Source organism: Chiloscyllium plagiosum, chromosome 3, assembly GCF_004010195.1.
Source record: "Chiloscyllium plagiosum isolate BGI_BamShark_2017 chromosome 3, ASM401019v2, whole genome shotgun sequence".
Taxonomy (NCBI): domain Eukaryota; kingdom Metazoa; phylum Chordata; class Chondrichthyes; order Orectolobiformes; family Hemiscylliidae; genus Chiloscyllium; species Chiloscyllium plagiosum.
In genome coordinates this window covers 78,292,529-78,306,105 of record NC_057712.1, presented here as the reverse complement: position 1 = coordinate 78,306,105, position 13,577 = coordinate 78,292,529, and the positions used below count along the sequence as shown (strand labels likewise).

The window sequence follows — 13,577 nt, the reverse complement described above, 5'->3', positions numbered from 1 at the left end:
GTGTTGCACTGTGACCAAGGGACGTTTTGGGTCACCTTCTTGGTGCAGCTGATGAATGTGGCATTTACACATTTCCTGACAATTTCAGCATACATGTCATACTCAGGGCAGTGGCCCTCTGGAAGGGTCCACATCAACTGAAATTGAGACGTCACTGAAACGACTACACAGTTCTATGAACAAGTTTCATCACACCATAAGACTTACCACGGACTACTCTTTGGTATCTGTCTCATTCTTGGAAGATGCATCTCCATCAAGGATGGGCACCTCAGTACCTCACTCTACCACTAAGCCCACAGATAATCTCATAATGCTGCACTTGTCTAGCTTCCACCCTAAATATAGTAAAGCAGGCATTCCCTATGAACAAGCCCTACACACACACAGGATCGGTTCAGATGAGGAGGAATGTGATGGACACCTGAAGGTACTGAAGGACACCCTCATAAGAACAAGATACGATGCCCAACTCATCGACTGCCAGTTTGGACATGCCACATCAAGGAACCGTAATCACCTCCTCAGGAGACAGACACAGAATGAGACCGATAGGATACCCTTCCTTGTCCAGTATTTCCAGGGAGTGGAGAAACTATGCCATGTTCTTCGCAGCCTGCAACACATTACCGATGAGGATGAGCACCTCGCCAATACCTTCCCTATGCCTCCACTTCTTGCCTTTAAACAACCGCCAAACCCCACACTCCACACTCTTCCCCACGCACACACCCTCTCACAGACTTATACTCCGTCACACTTACGCACACTCAAGCAAACACACATTCACAAGCGCGCACACTCTCTGCCAATCTCTCTCTCTCCCTCTCTCTAACGTGCACATACACACCTATAAGACTATGGAGTGAATATGCATTTGCAGAATTGTAATTGAAGATACATTCTATTTTGTTCAAAAGCACACAATCTCCAGGCGGTCAATGCAAGCAGTCAATCCACGTAACCTTTTATAAAATCCTACTATGGAAATAGCACCAGTCTGGCTCAAGCTTAGGATACAGACAGACTCTAACCTCACACCTTTAATGCATTGCCTGAGCAGAGATGTCACGTTTTTTATATATAAACCTTAAGTTATCTCGAGAATGTGACTGGAATTAAGTTCTGGGATTTATATACGAGTGAACCAAAACCTGCAACCCATTCTAAAAGATTAAAGACTTAATAGCAATCTATGTTTGTTCAATATATCTTGTCAGTTGCATGACACTATAATCTTTTGCTGTAAATTCTGTGTCTTATGATCTTGCTCCACAGCTACCTGAGGAAGCAGCACAGCTCTGAAAGCTTGTACTTGCAAATAAACCTGTTGGACTATAACCTGGTGTTGTGTGAGATTTTTAATTTTGTCCATCCCAGTCCAATACCGGCACCTCCACATCATGGCAATCCAAATCATGACTGATCATCTCAAGGCCATTTTCCACATTAATGACAGTAAGGAAAAGGGACCTAATCTATAGAAACACATTGCTGACAACTTGAATATGGTTAATGATTGAACTTTCACAGATCTCTGGGATTGAGAATTTCAACAATTGACCACCCTGAATGAAGAAATTCTTCCTAATCTCAAGCTTCAATGATCTTATGCTGAAGATTATGTCCCCTGGTTCTGGAGTTCCCAACCAGGGGAAAGACCTCTGTCCACCCTGTCATGTCCAACAAGAATCTTATAAATCCAATGAGATCACCTGTCATTCTTCAAAACTCGAGAGAATACAATTCCACTTGCCCCAATCTGTTCTCATATGAAACCCCACCAACCTAGGGATTTTTCCATGTGAGAAAGCATATTTGACTCACCTGATCTAAAATATCCACCACCCGGGCACACAGCAAAGCTCCTGGCAGGTCAAAATAATTATCATAGAAATGATATTTGCCTGACAAAGGAGAAAGAAAACAGTGAAAATGTGGAAAACTATGCAATATATTCATACAACAAAAGGCAATTGTTAGTGTTAGAATTTGCTTAATTAGATTCATATTTTCCACAACAATGGTACAGTGCTATTTCTAATTAAATTTTACAATTCGATGAATAAAATCAACATTCTGAACACCATTTAAGAATTGTATGCTCTAACAGAAAGTGTTTTTTCCTCCAATTAATAATTAATGTAAAAATAGCACTTCAGCATTGAAAGGAAGTGCACATTAATAATCCTAAAATGCAATTTAGTCAGACACATTCATGTTTTCATCCATTGTCTTCATCCATACCTGAACGTGCAAATGTCCCGTTGATAGTTTTGAAGTGTTTCCATTTTCTCTTCTTTCCATAGGTTTCCAATATTTCTTCTCCTGTCAAAAGTCTCGTGCCATGACTAGCCCTAATTGAAAGATCAAATGTTGGTGATTCATTAAATTACACTTAGCACAGTTTATTACAAATTCTATGAGCGCGTCTTTATAGAATATTTTTGTATTAAAATCAATACACCAAAAAAACAGGTTGCATATCATTTATTTGTCAAGTTCAATACATTATTGATGTTAAATAGAATAAACATGCTAAAATATTCCACTTCACGAAAATTTAGTTGCGGCAGAAATGGCCTGAAGAAATTATTTATTTGTATTCATTAGTACTAAACAAACATTCATGGTAAGCCTGATTTCTAATTTAGCACCATTTGAAAAAGTACCTGCTCATATCATGCACATATTTCAGCTCTAACTTGTCATTTTAATCACAAGAATAAATTATCAACTTTGAAAACTACCAATATATTCATTTAGGACCAAAGGAATTCTCAATTAAACAAATAAAATTTGCCAGCATTCACATCATAATTTGCAAGTCAAACCGAAACAACGAACTGCACATTACATGCAGCTGACAGGTTTCCACATTGGGACAAGTAAAGTAGGTTATGTGCTCAATCCATCACTTTTCTTTATTATTCATTCATGGGAGATGGGTATTGCTCATCTCTAGTGGCCCTTGAGGAAATGACATGTTACCTTCAGGAACCGGTGCAGTTTATTTGCTGTAGGTAGAACCGCAATGCTGTTAGGAGTTCCACAATTTTGACCTAGTGGAACTGAAGCAACAGTGGTAAATTTCCTGATCTTACAGTGGTGGAGATCCCATGTATCTGCTGCCCTTGTACTCCAAGGCGGCAGTGGTAAATGTTTTGAAGATGCTGTCAAAGAAGCCTTGGTGAATGTCTTCAATGAACCTGGTGTTATTGCGCATTGAGAGAAGGGCAGGTTTTACCACTTAAAAAGGGACTTCCCACAGGAGTCGGGACTCCATTTTGACAGAGCAGCGAGGAGAGAGGGCAGAGAGAAGCAAAGGCTGCCGGGAAGGGTAAGTTTTTCCACTTAAAAAGGGGCTTACCACAGGGCTTCGGCTTCCATTTTTACAGAGTGGCAAGGAGAGAGGGCAGAGAGAAGAGGGCTGCCAGGGAGGGAGAGCGTGAGAACTGTTTTTAAAGGAGCAGCAGAGGGAGAGGCCACGAGGAGCAGACAGCTGCTGGGTATATATTTGGGCAGTGGTTGAATCCAGAGGCGCTACACGTGCAGAGTCTCCTCCCCGCCCTCCTCCTCTAAACAAAAAAGAGAGGACTCTCACATGTTGCTAAGATAAGGTGTTTCAATTGATTAATCTTGTGTATCGTGTGATTGATTAGAAGTTTAGTGTTGAAAATGTGTTGCTGGAACAGCGCAGCAGGTCAGGCAGCATCCAGGGATCAGGAGAATCGACGTTTCGGGCATAAGCCCTTCTTCAGGAAGAAGGGCTTATGCCCAAAACGTTGATTCTCCTGATCCCTAGATGCTGCCTGACCTGCTGCGCTGTTCCAGCAACACATTTTCAGCTCTGATCTCCAGCATCTGCAGACCTCACTTTCTCCTAGAAATTTAGTGTTATTTGGTTAGTTGAATAAAACCATAGAGAAGTACTAGAAATCATTTAACTCATAAACCTGTATAAATTAATTCAATAAGCAGAGATGGCTGGACAGGTGATGTGCTGTAGCTGTATGATGTGGGAGCTGGCTGATCCCATTATGAACAGCAGTGACCACATCTGCAGCAAGTGTTGGTTGCTGGAAGAACTCCGGATCAGAATTGATGATCTGGAATCTGAGCTTCAAACACTGTGGCACATCCAGGAGGGGGAGAGTTACCTGGACACTTTGTTTCAGGAGGCTGTCACATCTGGTAGATTATGTAATTCAAATTCAGTTAGTGACCAGTGACAACCGGGTGTTACTGTAAATGAGGAAGGTAGGTGGATTCTGAGTTCAGGAGTGGAGGAGCCTCAGCCCTTGACCTTGTCCAACAGGAATGAGATTTTTGCTCTCTGTATGGATGAGGGAAAGGGCTGTGGACAGGATGAGCCAGCTGACCAGGGCACCATGATGCAGAAGGCCATTCAAGAGGGGGGAGCAAAAAGACAAGTAGTTGTTATAGGGGATTCTATAATTGGGGGAGAGATAGTACCCGTTGCGAGCCGGATCGGGAGTCTTGTATTGTGTGTTGCCTGCCCAGTGCCAGGGCATAGGACATCGCTGACCAGCTTGAAAGGATATTGGAGCAGGAGGGAGAAGATCCAGTTGTTGTGGTCCATGTTGGCACAAACAACAAGGTTAGGAAGGCGGACCTGTTTGGGGATTATCAAGCAGTAGGAAGGAAATTGAAGAACAGGTGCTCGAGGGTCATAATCTCTGGATTACTGCCCGACCCACATGCTAAATGGCATTGGGATAAGAAAATTAGGGAAGTAAACACGTGGCTAAGTTTGGTATGGGAAAGAGGGTTTCCATTTCATGGAACATTAGCATCAGCTTTGGAACTGAGGGGGGAGGAAATCAGTACCGGTGGGACGGTCTCCACCTGAACCGATCTGCAACCAGTGTTCTAGCTAAAAGGATAAATAAGGTGGTCACTAGGACCTTAAACTTGTGAGTTGGGGGAAGGGAAAGGGAAAGATAAGCAGCAGGTTAGCATGTGTGCAGGGTTTAAGTTCAAGGCAGACTAGAAATGAAGCAAAAAGGAAGGATAACTTAGGACATATTACGAGAGATGTTAGAAATCATGAGGATAAGAAAATTAGCATTAAGATGCTATACATGAATGCTCATAGCATTCATAACAAAGTAGATAAATTAATGGCACAAATCATCGTGAATGATTATGATACGGTAGGCATCACAGAGGCACGGTTGCAGGGGATTCAGGACTGGCAGTTAAACATCCAAGGATTTGCAACTTATCGAAAAGACAGGGAGGTGGGCAGAGGGAGTGGGGTTGCCTTGTTAGTTGAGTCCACGATTAAGAAAGCAAATGTAATGTTGTTATTCATCTCAAGAGGGTTGGAATATAAAAGCAGCGATATGCTTCGGAGGCTTTATAAAGCTCTAGTTAGGCCCCATTTAGAATACTGTGTCCAATTTTGGCCCCATACCTCAGGAAAGACATACTGGCACTGGAGCATGTCCAGCAGAGATTCACACGATGATCCTTGAAATGGTAGGCCTAACATATGATGAACGGTTGAGGATCCTGAGAAACGGTTGGGGATTGCATTAATTAGAGTTTAGAAGGTTGAGGGGAGATCTAACAGAAACTTACAAGATAAGGCATGGCTTAGAAAGGGTGGATACTGGGAGGTTGTTTCCATTAGGTGGGGAGACTAGGATCCATGGGCACAGCCTTAAATTTAGAGTGGGTCAATTTTGAACGGAAATGAGACGACCAAATGCATGGCTATGGGGTGGGGGAGGGTTGGTTAGAGCCAACGTGGCTCACATTCCAATTGCCCTTTCCTCAAGGATGCAGTTTGGTGACAGGAGGCACCCAGCTGGAACAGAAAACACAAGCAGCCTCTTTCGAAGTTACCACTTAGGATACTTCTGAGGCAACTATGTCATACACCTTCAGACTGAACGGAACTCTCTCAGACCTCGGATGTACACACTGAGGAGGGTCACCATGCATTTACATCTACTTCTATCACCAGGATGAGCCCTCAGGGTCCAGATCATTACTACTCACTGCGCAACACATTTCTTCTTTTGCTTCTCCTTGAATCCCTGGCCTAAAACATTAAATCTGTGTTCCCCTAGGTATGTACCACCAGCTACTGGGAATAGCTTTTAGTCATAGAGATGTACAGCACGGAAGCAGACCCTTTGGTCCAACTCATCCATGCCAATCAGATATCTCAACCCAATCTAGTCCCACCTGCCAGCACCCGGCCCATATCCCTCCAAACCCTTCCTATTCATATACCCATCCAGATGCCTTTTAAATGTTGCAATTGTATCAGCCTCCACCCCTTCCTCTGGCAACTCATTCCATACATGTAGCACCCTCTGAGTGAAAAGGTTGCCTCTTAGGTCTGTTTTATATCTTTCCCCTCTCACCCTAAACCTATGCCCTCTAGTTCTGGACTCCTCTACCCCAGGGACAAGTCCTTGTCTGTTTACCCTATCCATGCCCCTCACGATTTTATAAACCTCTATAAGGTCACCCCTCAGCTTCCAATGCTCAGGGAAAACAGCTTTCTTAATCCACCTTATCTAGAGCCATTATAATTTGGCACACATCAATCACATCTCCCCTCATCAAGCAGCTTGCTCTGTCATTTTTAAGAAGTCATTTCAGAGACAATCACGTGTGGCTCTGAGGTCACAGTCAGGTCAGGTAACAACAACAGATATTCCGCCACAAGGACAACCAAATGGATGTTTAAAGCTATTGATGATGGTGTCAGTAATGATAAACATGAAGCTATCCTTTAATTCTCAATTCGTTAATTAAATTGCAGGCTTGGTTGGTTGGACCAGCATTTATTGCCTGTTGCTAGTTGTCCTTGAGAAGGTGGAGGTGAACTGCCTTCTTGAACTGCTGCAGTCCACGTGCTGTAGGTACACCCTGTGATGGACCTGACCACATCCCCTCAATATTTTAAGAAAGTAGCCGAGACCCTAAACTTTTCTTATTTTTAAAGGCAAATTGACTGTACAGATACAATGCGACTGGTCAAACTACTCGATGTTAAGTGAAACAATTTAAATACTGGAGTTAAAATACAACCATAGAAGGAGGAATTTAGAACAATCTAAAGCCTTTGGAAACTCAACAGAATAACTGATACAGTAACTATTACTAACTAATTTCTACTATTCTAATATACTAACATCCCATAAACAAGCCCCTTGGGAAAAGGTGGATGCTAGGAAATTGTTTCAGTTAAACGAGGAGACTAGGACCCGTGGACACAGCCTTAGATATTACTAACTAATTTCTACTATTCTAATATACTAACATCCCATAAACAAGCCCCTTGGCCATAAAAGGGAAATTCAGGCACCAATATTATCTCTACAGCTCACTGAAGTTAGCCCTTTCCTAATTTCAATGTTCTACATTAAACTGTCCGTTGATCTTCTCCATTACTAATCTAAACTTTATGGCATTATTATCCTTGTTAGCCAAATGATCCAAATACGCTCAGTCTGAACCACTAATACATAATAAAGTAACGTGCTATACAAAGAATTCTGCTCTCCTTCCTTTCACTGAACTCCAACATTAGCTTTACCAATATTTCGGAAACTTATCTCCCCACAATAACTACCCAATAGCTTTGCACATCTGTGATTTCCGTGAAGATGTGCTCTTCTCTCACTATTTTGAGGCCGAGATAATATTACAAATCTAAAAACTTAAATACTCACCTCAGAACTGTCCCATCTTCACCCAGTTTCAGTAAGTTTCCATCTTCCAAGTCCAAAAGCAAGCCTTTGAAACTGCCAAAACAAAAAGACATTTGGAGTGACAATTAAGAGGGAAATTCAGAAGTTCATTGCAATGCTACACTGTTGAGCAAGCCATTCAGCCCATCAAGTTCACACCAATCTTCCGAACACCATCCCTACCCTATTCCTGTAAGCCTGTATTTCCCATGGCTAATCCACCTAGCCTACAACATCCCTGGACACAATGGGCAATTTAGCATGTCCAATCCATCTAACCTGCACATCTTTGGGCTGTGGGAGGAGACCCATGCAGAATGTGCAAACTCCGCACTGACAATCACCCGAAGGTGGAATTAAACCTGGGTCCCTGGCACTGAGAGGCAGCAGTGCTAACCACTTAACCAATATGTCGCCATAGAGATCTATTAAGTCTGCCATCTGTTCAGTCATGAGTGCCTGATATTCAAAGAATTTCATAGAGCACTTGGTCCCTCTTTTTGTTGGCCAGTAATCATGGCATGAACTCCATTCATTTAAGTTTTTAGACAATGGGCTGAGATTATTGGCCTATTAAGGTCGGGCTGGAGGCAGGAAGGCTGATAAAATGATAGACTGCCTTGCGAGTCCAATTGCTTCCCACTGCTGTGGCATTTTGGTAGCATGGTCAGCAACTGAGCAACGAAAAGGTCCAATAAAGATCAACTGCCTGTCAACCATCATATTGGAGAACTGTCAGACTGTGTACCCATCTGTGTGTGCACGTGATGTCCATCAAACCCCAAGTTGAGAATGTACAGTACACACACACATACACACACATACACACCACCCCAGTCACCTGCCCCATAAAGACCAAAGTAGTCTTTGAGAGTACCTCACACTGAGGTGCAGCAGATGTAGGGGTAGGCCATTATACTCAATTGAATAGCAACCTCAGTTGTCTGGAAAAATGTTAACTCTGTTTCACTACCTGGAAAAGTACTGGCAGGGTTTTAAATGTCCCAAACTATGAACTTAGAACATAGAACACTACAGGCCCTTCAGCCCTTGATGTTGTGCCATCCTTTTATCCTACTCTAAAATCAGACTAACCTACATACCCTTCATTTTACTATCTTCCATGTGTCTATCCAAGGGCAGCTTAAATATCCCTAACATACCTGACTCTACTACCACCACTGGTAGTGCATTCCATGTACCAACCACTTTCTATGTAAAGCACCTACCTTTGACATCTCCCCTAAACCTTCTTCCAATATTCTTAAAATTATGCCCCCTCATGATAGACATTCCTGCCATGGGAAAAAGTCTCTGGCTATCCACTTCATCTATGCCTCTCAACACCTTGTACATTTCTATTATGTCACCCCTCCCCCTCATGTTCCAATGAGAAAAGCCCTAGCTCCCTCAACCTTTCTTCATAAGGCATGCCCTCCAGTCCAGGCAGCATCCTGTAAATCACTTCTACACCCTCTTGAAAGCATCCACATCTTTCCTATAATGAGGCGACCAGAACTGAAGACAATATTCCAGAGCGCTATAAAGCTGCAGACTAACCTTGCGGCTCAAACTCTATCCCCCTGCTAATGAAAGCCAATACACCTAATGCCTACTAACAACCCTATCAACTTGAGTGGCAACTTTGAAGGATCAATAGACATGGATCCCAAGGTCCTTCTGTTTCTCCACACTGCCAAGAATCCTGCCTTTAACCTTGTATTCTGCATTCAAATTCGACCTTCCAAAGTGAATGACTTCACACGTTTCCAGGTTGAACGCCCTCTGGCACTTCTCAGCCCAGTTCTGCATCCTGTCAATGTCCCTTTGCAACCTACAACAGCCTTCCACACTATTCACAAGTACACCAAACTTCATGTCATCGGTAAACTTACTAACCCACTCTCCCACTTCCTCATCCAAGTCATCTCTACAAATCACAGAGAGCAGAGCCGATCCCTGTGGAACACCACTGGTCAACGAGCTCCAGGTTGAATTCTTTCCATTTATCACCACCTTCTGTCTTCTATGGGCCAATTAATTCCATATCCAGACAGCCGGATTTCCCTACTGTTTTCCAAGTAATCATAAATCCTGTCTCTCAGAATCCTCTCCAATTCTTTGCCCACCACAGACATAAGACTAACTGGTCTGTATCCCAGGATTATCCTTATTCCCATTCTTAAACAAGGGAATAACATTTGCCACGCTCCATTCATCTGGCACTATTCTGGTGGACAGTGAGAATGCAAAGATTATTGCCAAAGGCTCAGCAATCTTTTCCTTTGCTTTGTATAGCAACCTAGAGTATATCCCGCCTGGCCAAGGGGATTTATCTATCCTTACGGTTTTTCAAACTTTTCAGCACATCCTCCTACCGAGCATTATCCTGTTCAAACATATCAGTCTGTTTCACGCTGTCCCCACAAATGTCAAGATCCCTGTCAGTAGTGAATACTGAAGAAATATATTCTTTCAGGAACTCCTCTACTTCATCCAGGCACAAGTTCCCTCCACGATCCCTGTTCAACCCTACCTTCACTGTGGCCATTATCTTGTTCCTCACAAAGGTGTAGAATGCCTCAGGCTTTTCCTTAATTCGACCTACGAAAGCTTTTTCATGCCCCCTTCTAGCTCTCCTCAGTCCATTCTTCAGTTCCTTCCTGGTTACCTTGCAACCATCTAAAGCCTGTATGATCTTTGCCGCCTCAACCTTAAATAAGCTTCCTTCTTCCTCTTGACTAGATGTTCCACATCCCTTGACACCCAAGGTTCTTTCAACCTACCATCCTTTCCTTGTCTCAGTGGGACAAACCTGTCCAGCACTATCCGTACGTGCTTCCTAAACAACCTCCACACTTCTGTCGTGCATTTCCCCGATTTAGAAAGCATTGTAATTTCCCCCCTCCCCCAATTAAATACTTTTTAAATATGTTCCTATGCCTCTATGAGCATAGTGAACAGAATAAGAGATATCCTTGGCAATGAAAATCTCATTCTCCTTCATTTCAAGCACAGATCAGCAGGATTTTTCAGGGCTGGAACTCCTGATACCTGATGAGTAAGTAGGGAATGCCTCCCTACCAATACTGTCGTAACTTAACATTTGCTGACGTGTCAATTGGCTATGGATGAGATTTTCACTCCACCAAGGGAAAAAGGTGATTAAGAAAGCTGTCAGTCACTTTGATCGTAACTGTATATTCTCACAATAGCAGTTTCAAACAGTGGTTATTCGTGTGACTATAGGAAGAAATTGAACAGAAGGTCATGAAGACTGGTCAGAAGGCAAGTTCAGTGTGTCAGTGGGACTTGCTGTTTGGCCCCAGAGAGGAGGAATGGCCACTTGGATTTCAAAGGCCAGGTGGACAGGGGTTACATGCCCTGAAGTGTAAACTCGGTTGTCTAACCCTAGCTCACCCAATGAAAATTGGTGGCTACCTACCTGGCGTGAGCATTCCCATGTCACAAGCAAAACTGTAACTGGGGTGAGATAAGGAACTTAATTGGCAACTAAATGGCTACTTACGGGCCTCAACCGGCCCGAGGGTTGATTGGCCATCTAATGCTTTCACCATCCCATCTACAAATAGAAGACAAGTCAGGCTGAGTATACAGAATGATATCCACAAACTGCATTTTGAATGAGAGTCTCAAACTCGCTGACGGGTGACTCAAGTTTTACCCTATAATTTTCTTAGTCTATTAAGAAAAAACTTTTCCACTACAGTTATTGCAAAACAAGAGTATACAAAATTTATGCCTTTTGCCTAATTTAATCAGGTGAAACTTTTTTTTATTTTGATAGATTTGTTTTCTACTTTATTGTTTTACAAATCAATGAAGCATTAGCTGTAACTACTCTTGACATTGAGTCTGATATGAACCTGGCTTGAATAGACGACTTTGGACTCAAAGTTAACAACTTTTTTTCTCTACAGATGCTGCCAGACCTCCTGAGTTCTCCAACATTTCCTTTATTTTTTGGTTTCAGATTTTAAGCAAGATTTTGCAGTAATTCAACTATTACAATCACTTCTCAAGTTGGCAGTTGTGGAACGTACTTCTTTGAAAGTTTTTCTTCAATTATACTTTTTCTGATGTGTCTAAATGATTCAACAGTTTCTTATTTGCTGCTTCATATTTAGGACAAAACATTTCATGACCTAACTTACTTTTCATTCTTCCTTATAAACATCTTTTTGAAACCACAAGTAAAAAAGATCAACACTTTGACTTACAGGCTGCTCAATGTCAAACACTGATTCCTTGTTGTGTTGCTCACACTAAATTAGGAACATTACATTATTATAACTAATACAGGACTGTTACGGAGCTGTATTTAACGTGACTTTTCTATGATTATAATGATCAATTACTTACCACAACAGTGACATTAAATATGCGCTATTAATTTAATTTACAACAGATTGAACTGAAGTGATATTTAAAAAGGGTCCAAAACATACAAATTGAATCAGACTAAAGACACAGTCTCAAGTGAAATTAAGATTTTCCTTAAGAATTAAATGTCATTGAGACCTAATGGAAAGCATCAAAAGTTCTCCTCTGTTATTTGATTCAAAGTATTCTTGATTTCTCTTTTTGAAGCATCAGAAAACCAAGAACTCAAAAGCTACTGACAACCTCCTAGAAATCAGCCAACTAACTGTAATCTCAGGTTAAAATATATCGCTCAAGTCCACCCAAAGAACTCTGATCTGTTTGTATTTGTATATAACATTGTTACATTCTTTTTTTTATTGGACATTAATCCCTTTTAACTTTGTATCGGTGTCTGTTGTGAAAGTACGAATGACTTTATGTAGGCTATTTGCTTTGTACTATGTCATTAATATTTTCCTCAGGATTAGCAAGAGTAACATAACTGCTCTTTTTTTCACTCAAAAAAACTTTACGATTGGTTCCTTATTGCTTGTCGTAAAGATATCAGCTACACTTTAATCAGACATAGGTATAGTCTCATATTAAACTTAACTTTTGTCTGAAAAATCAAGAAGGTTGTAAACCTGGAAGCTGGTACACAACTTCTCAGTGACTGTTAAACTATGAACTCAGCTCAAGTTCATCCATTTCTTTTTGCAAGGAATGATGCAGATAAAAGTATGACTCAGTTTCAGGCTGGAGTTGAGAAGCACAGAGAATTTTAAGGTCTTTCATCTGTAGTGAAGTATAATATTTGTAACACCAAAAGTACCACTTTTACTAAGTAATTACAGGAACCCCTACATCATTACACAAAATAAGTTCAATTAATATTTGCTTCAAAAGGACTACATTATGTTAATTCACTAGCTTTAGTTTGACCCTTTTAAGGCCACAAATGTAACTTCTTTTTTTTTTATAGATATTTTTACTAGAAATTCAACATTTTTACAAGTTTACAAAAATAAACAAACTCTCAGATATAAACATTGATATACAATTAATTCAAATATACAATAGCCAAAATTTAACAAGAGACAGAAAAAAAACCGAAAAAGAAAAAAAAACAAAACTCAACTATCTACTAATCTAACCTACAACTAACCAGAGTGTATATTTAAGTCTCTTACATGCTCGGAATGTGTTAACATCAGATGTAGTAAAACCCGTATTCGTGTGGGATTCTACTCCTAAGGGGCCCCGGACCAGTCAGGTTTGTAATCTCAATTAAATAAAAGCCCTTGTTAGGATAGCCGAAATATCTGTATTTATGTAATTCAAAAAGGGCTGCCATATTTTATAAAATAATTCGGTCTTTCGGTGCACCATATTTGTAAGGAAGTCAAGGGGAATACATTCCATAATAAATCTGTGCCAATTTGAAAGTCCAGGAGG

The 13,577-nt window shown here is 41.2% G+C and overlaps 1 protein-coding gene across 1 annotated transcript in view; it reads right to left on the bottom strand.

Moving 5' to 3' along the window:
• Nucleotides 1-13,577, bottom strand: part of nt5dc1 (5'-nucleotidase domain containing 1) — a 575,653-nt gene that overhangs the window by 516,492 nt on the left and 45,584 nt on the right. Inside the window, exons 3-5 of the mRNA XM_043675150.1 lie at nucleotides 7,719-7,790; nucleotides 2,248-2,357; nucleotides 1,828-1,907 (exon numbers count right to left, since the gene is read on the bottom strand). Of these exons, the coding sequence (XP_043531085.1) occupies nucleotides 1,828-1,907; nucleotides 2,248-2,357; nucleotides 7,719-7,790 (262 nt within the window). The remainder of the gene's footprint in view (nucleotides 1-1,827; nucleotides 1,908-2,247; nucleotides 2,358-7,718; nucleotides 7,791-13,577) is intronic.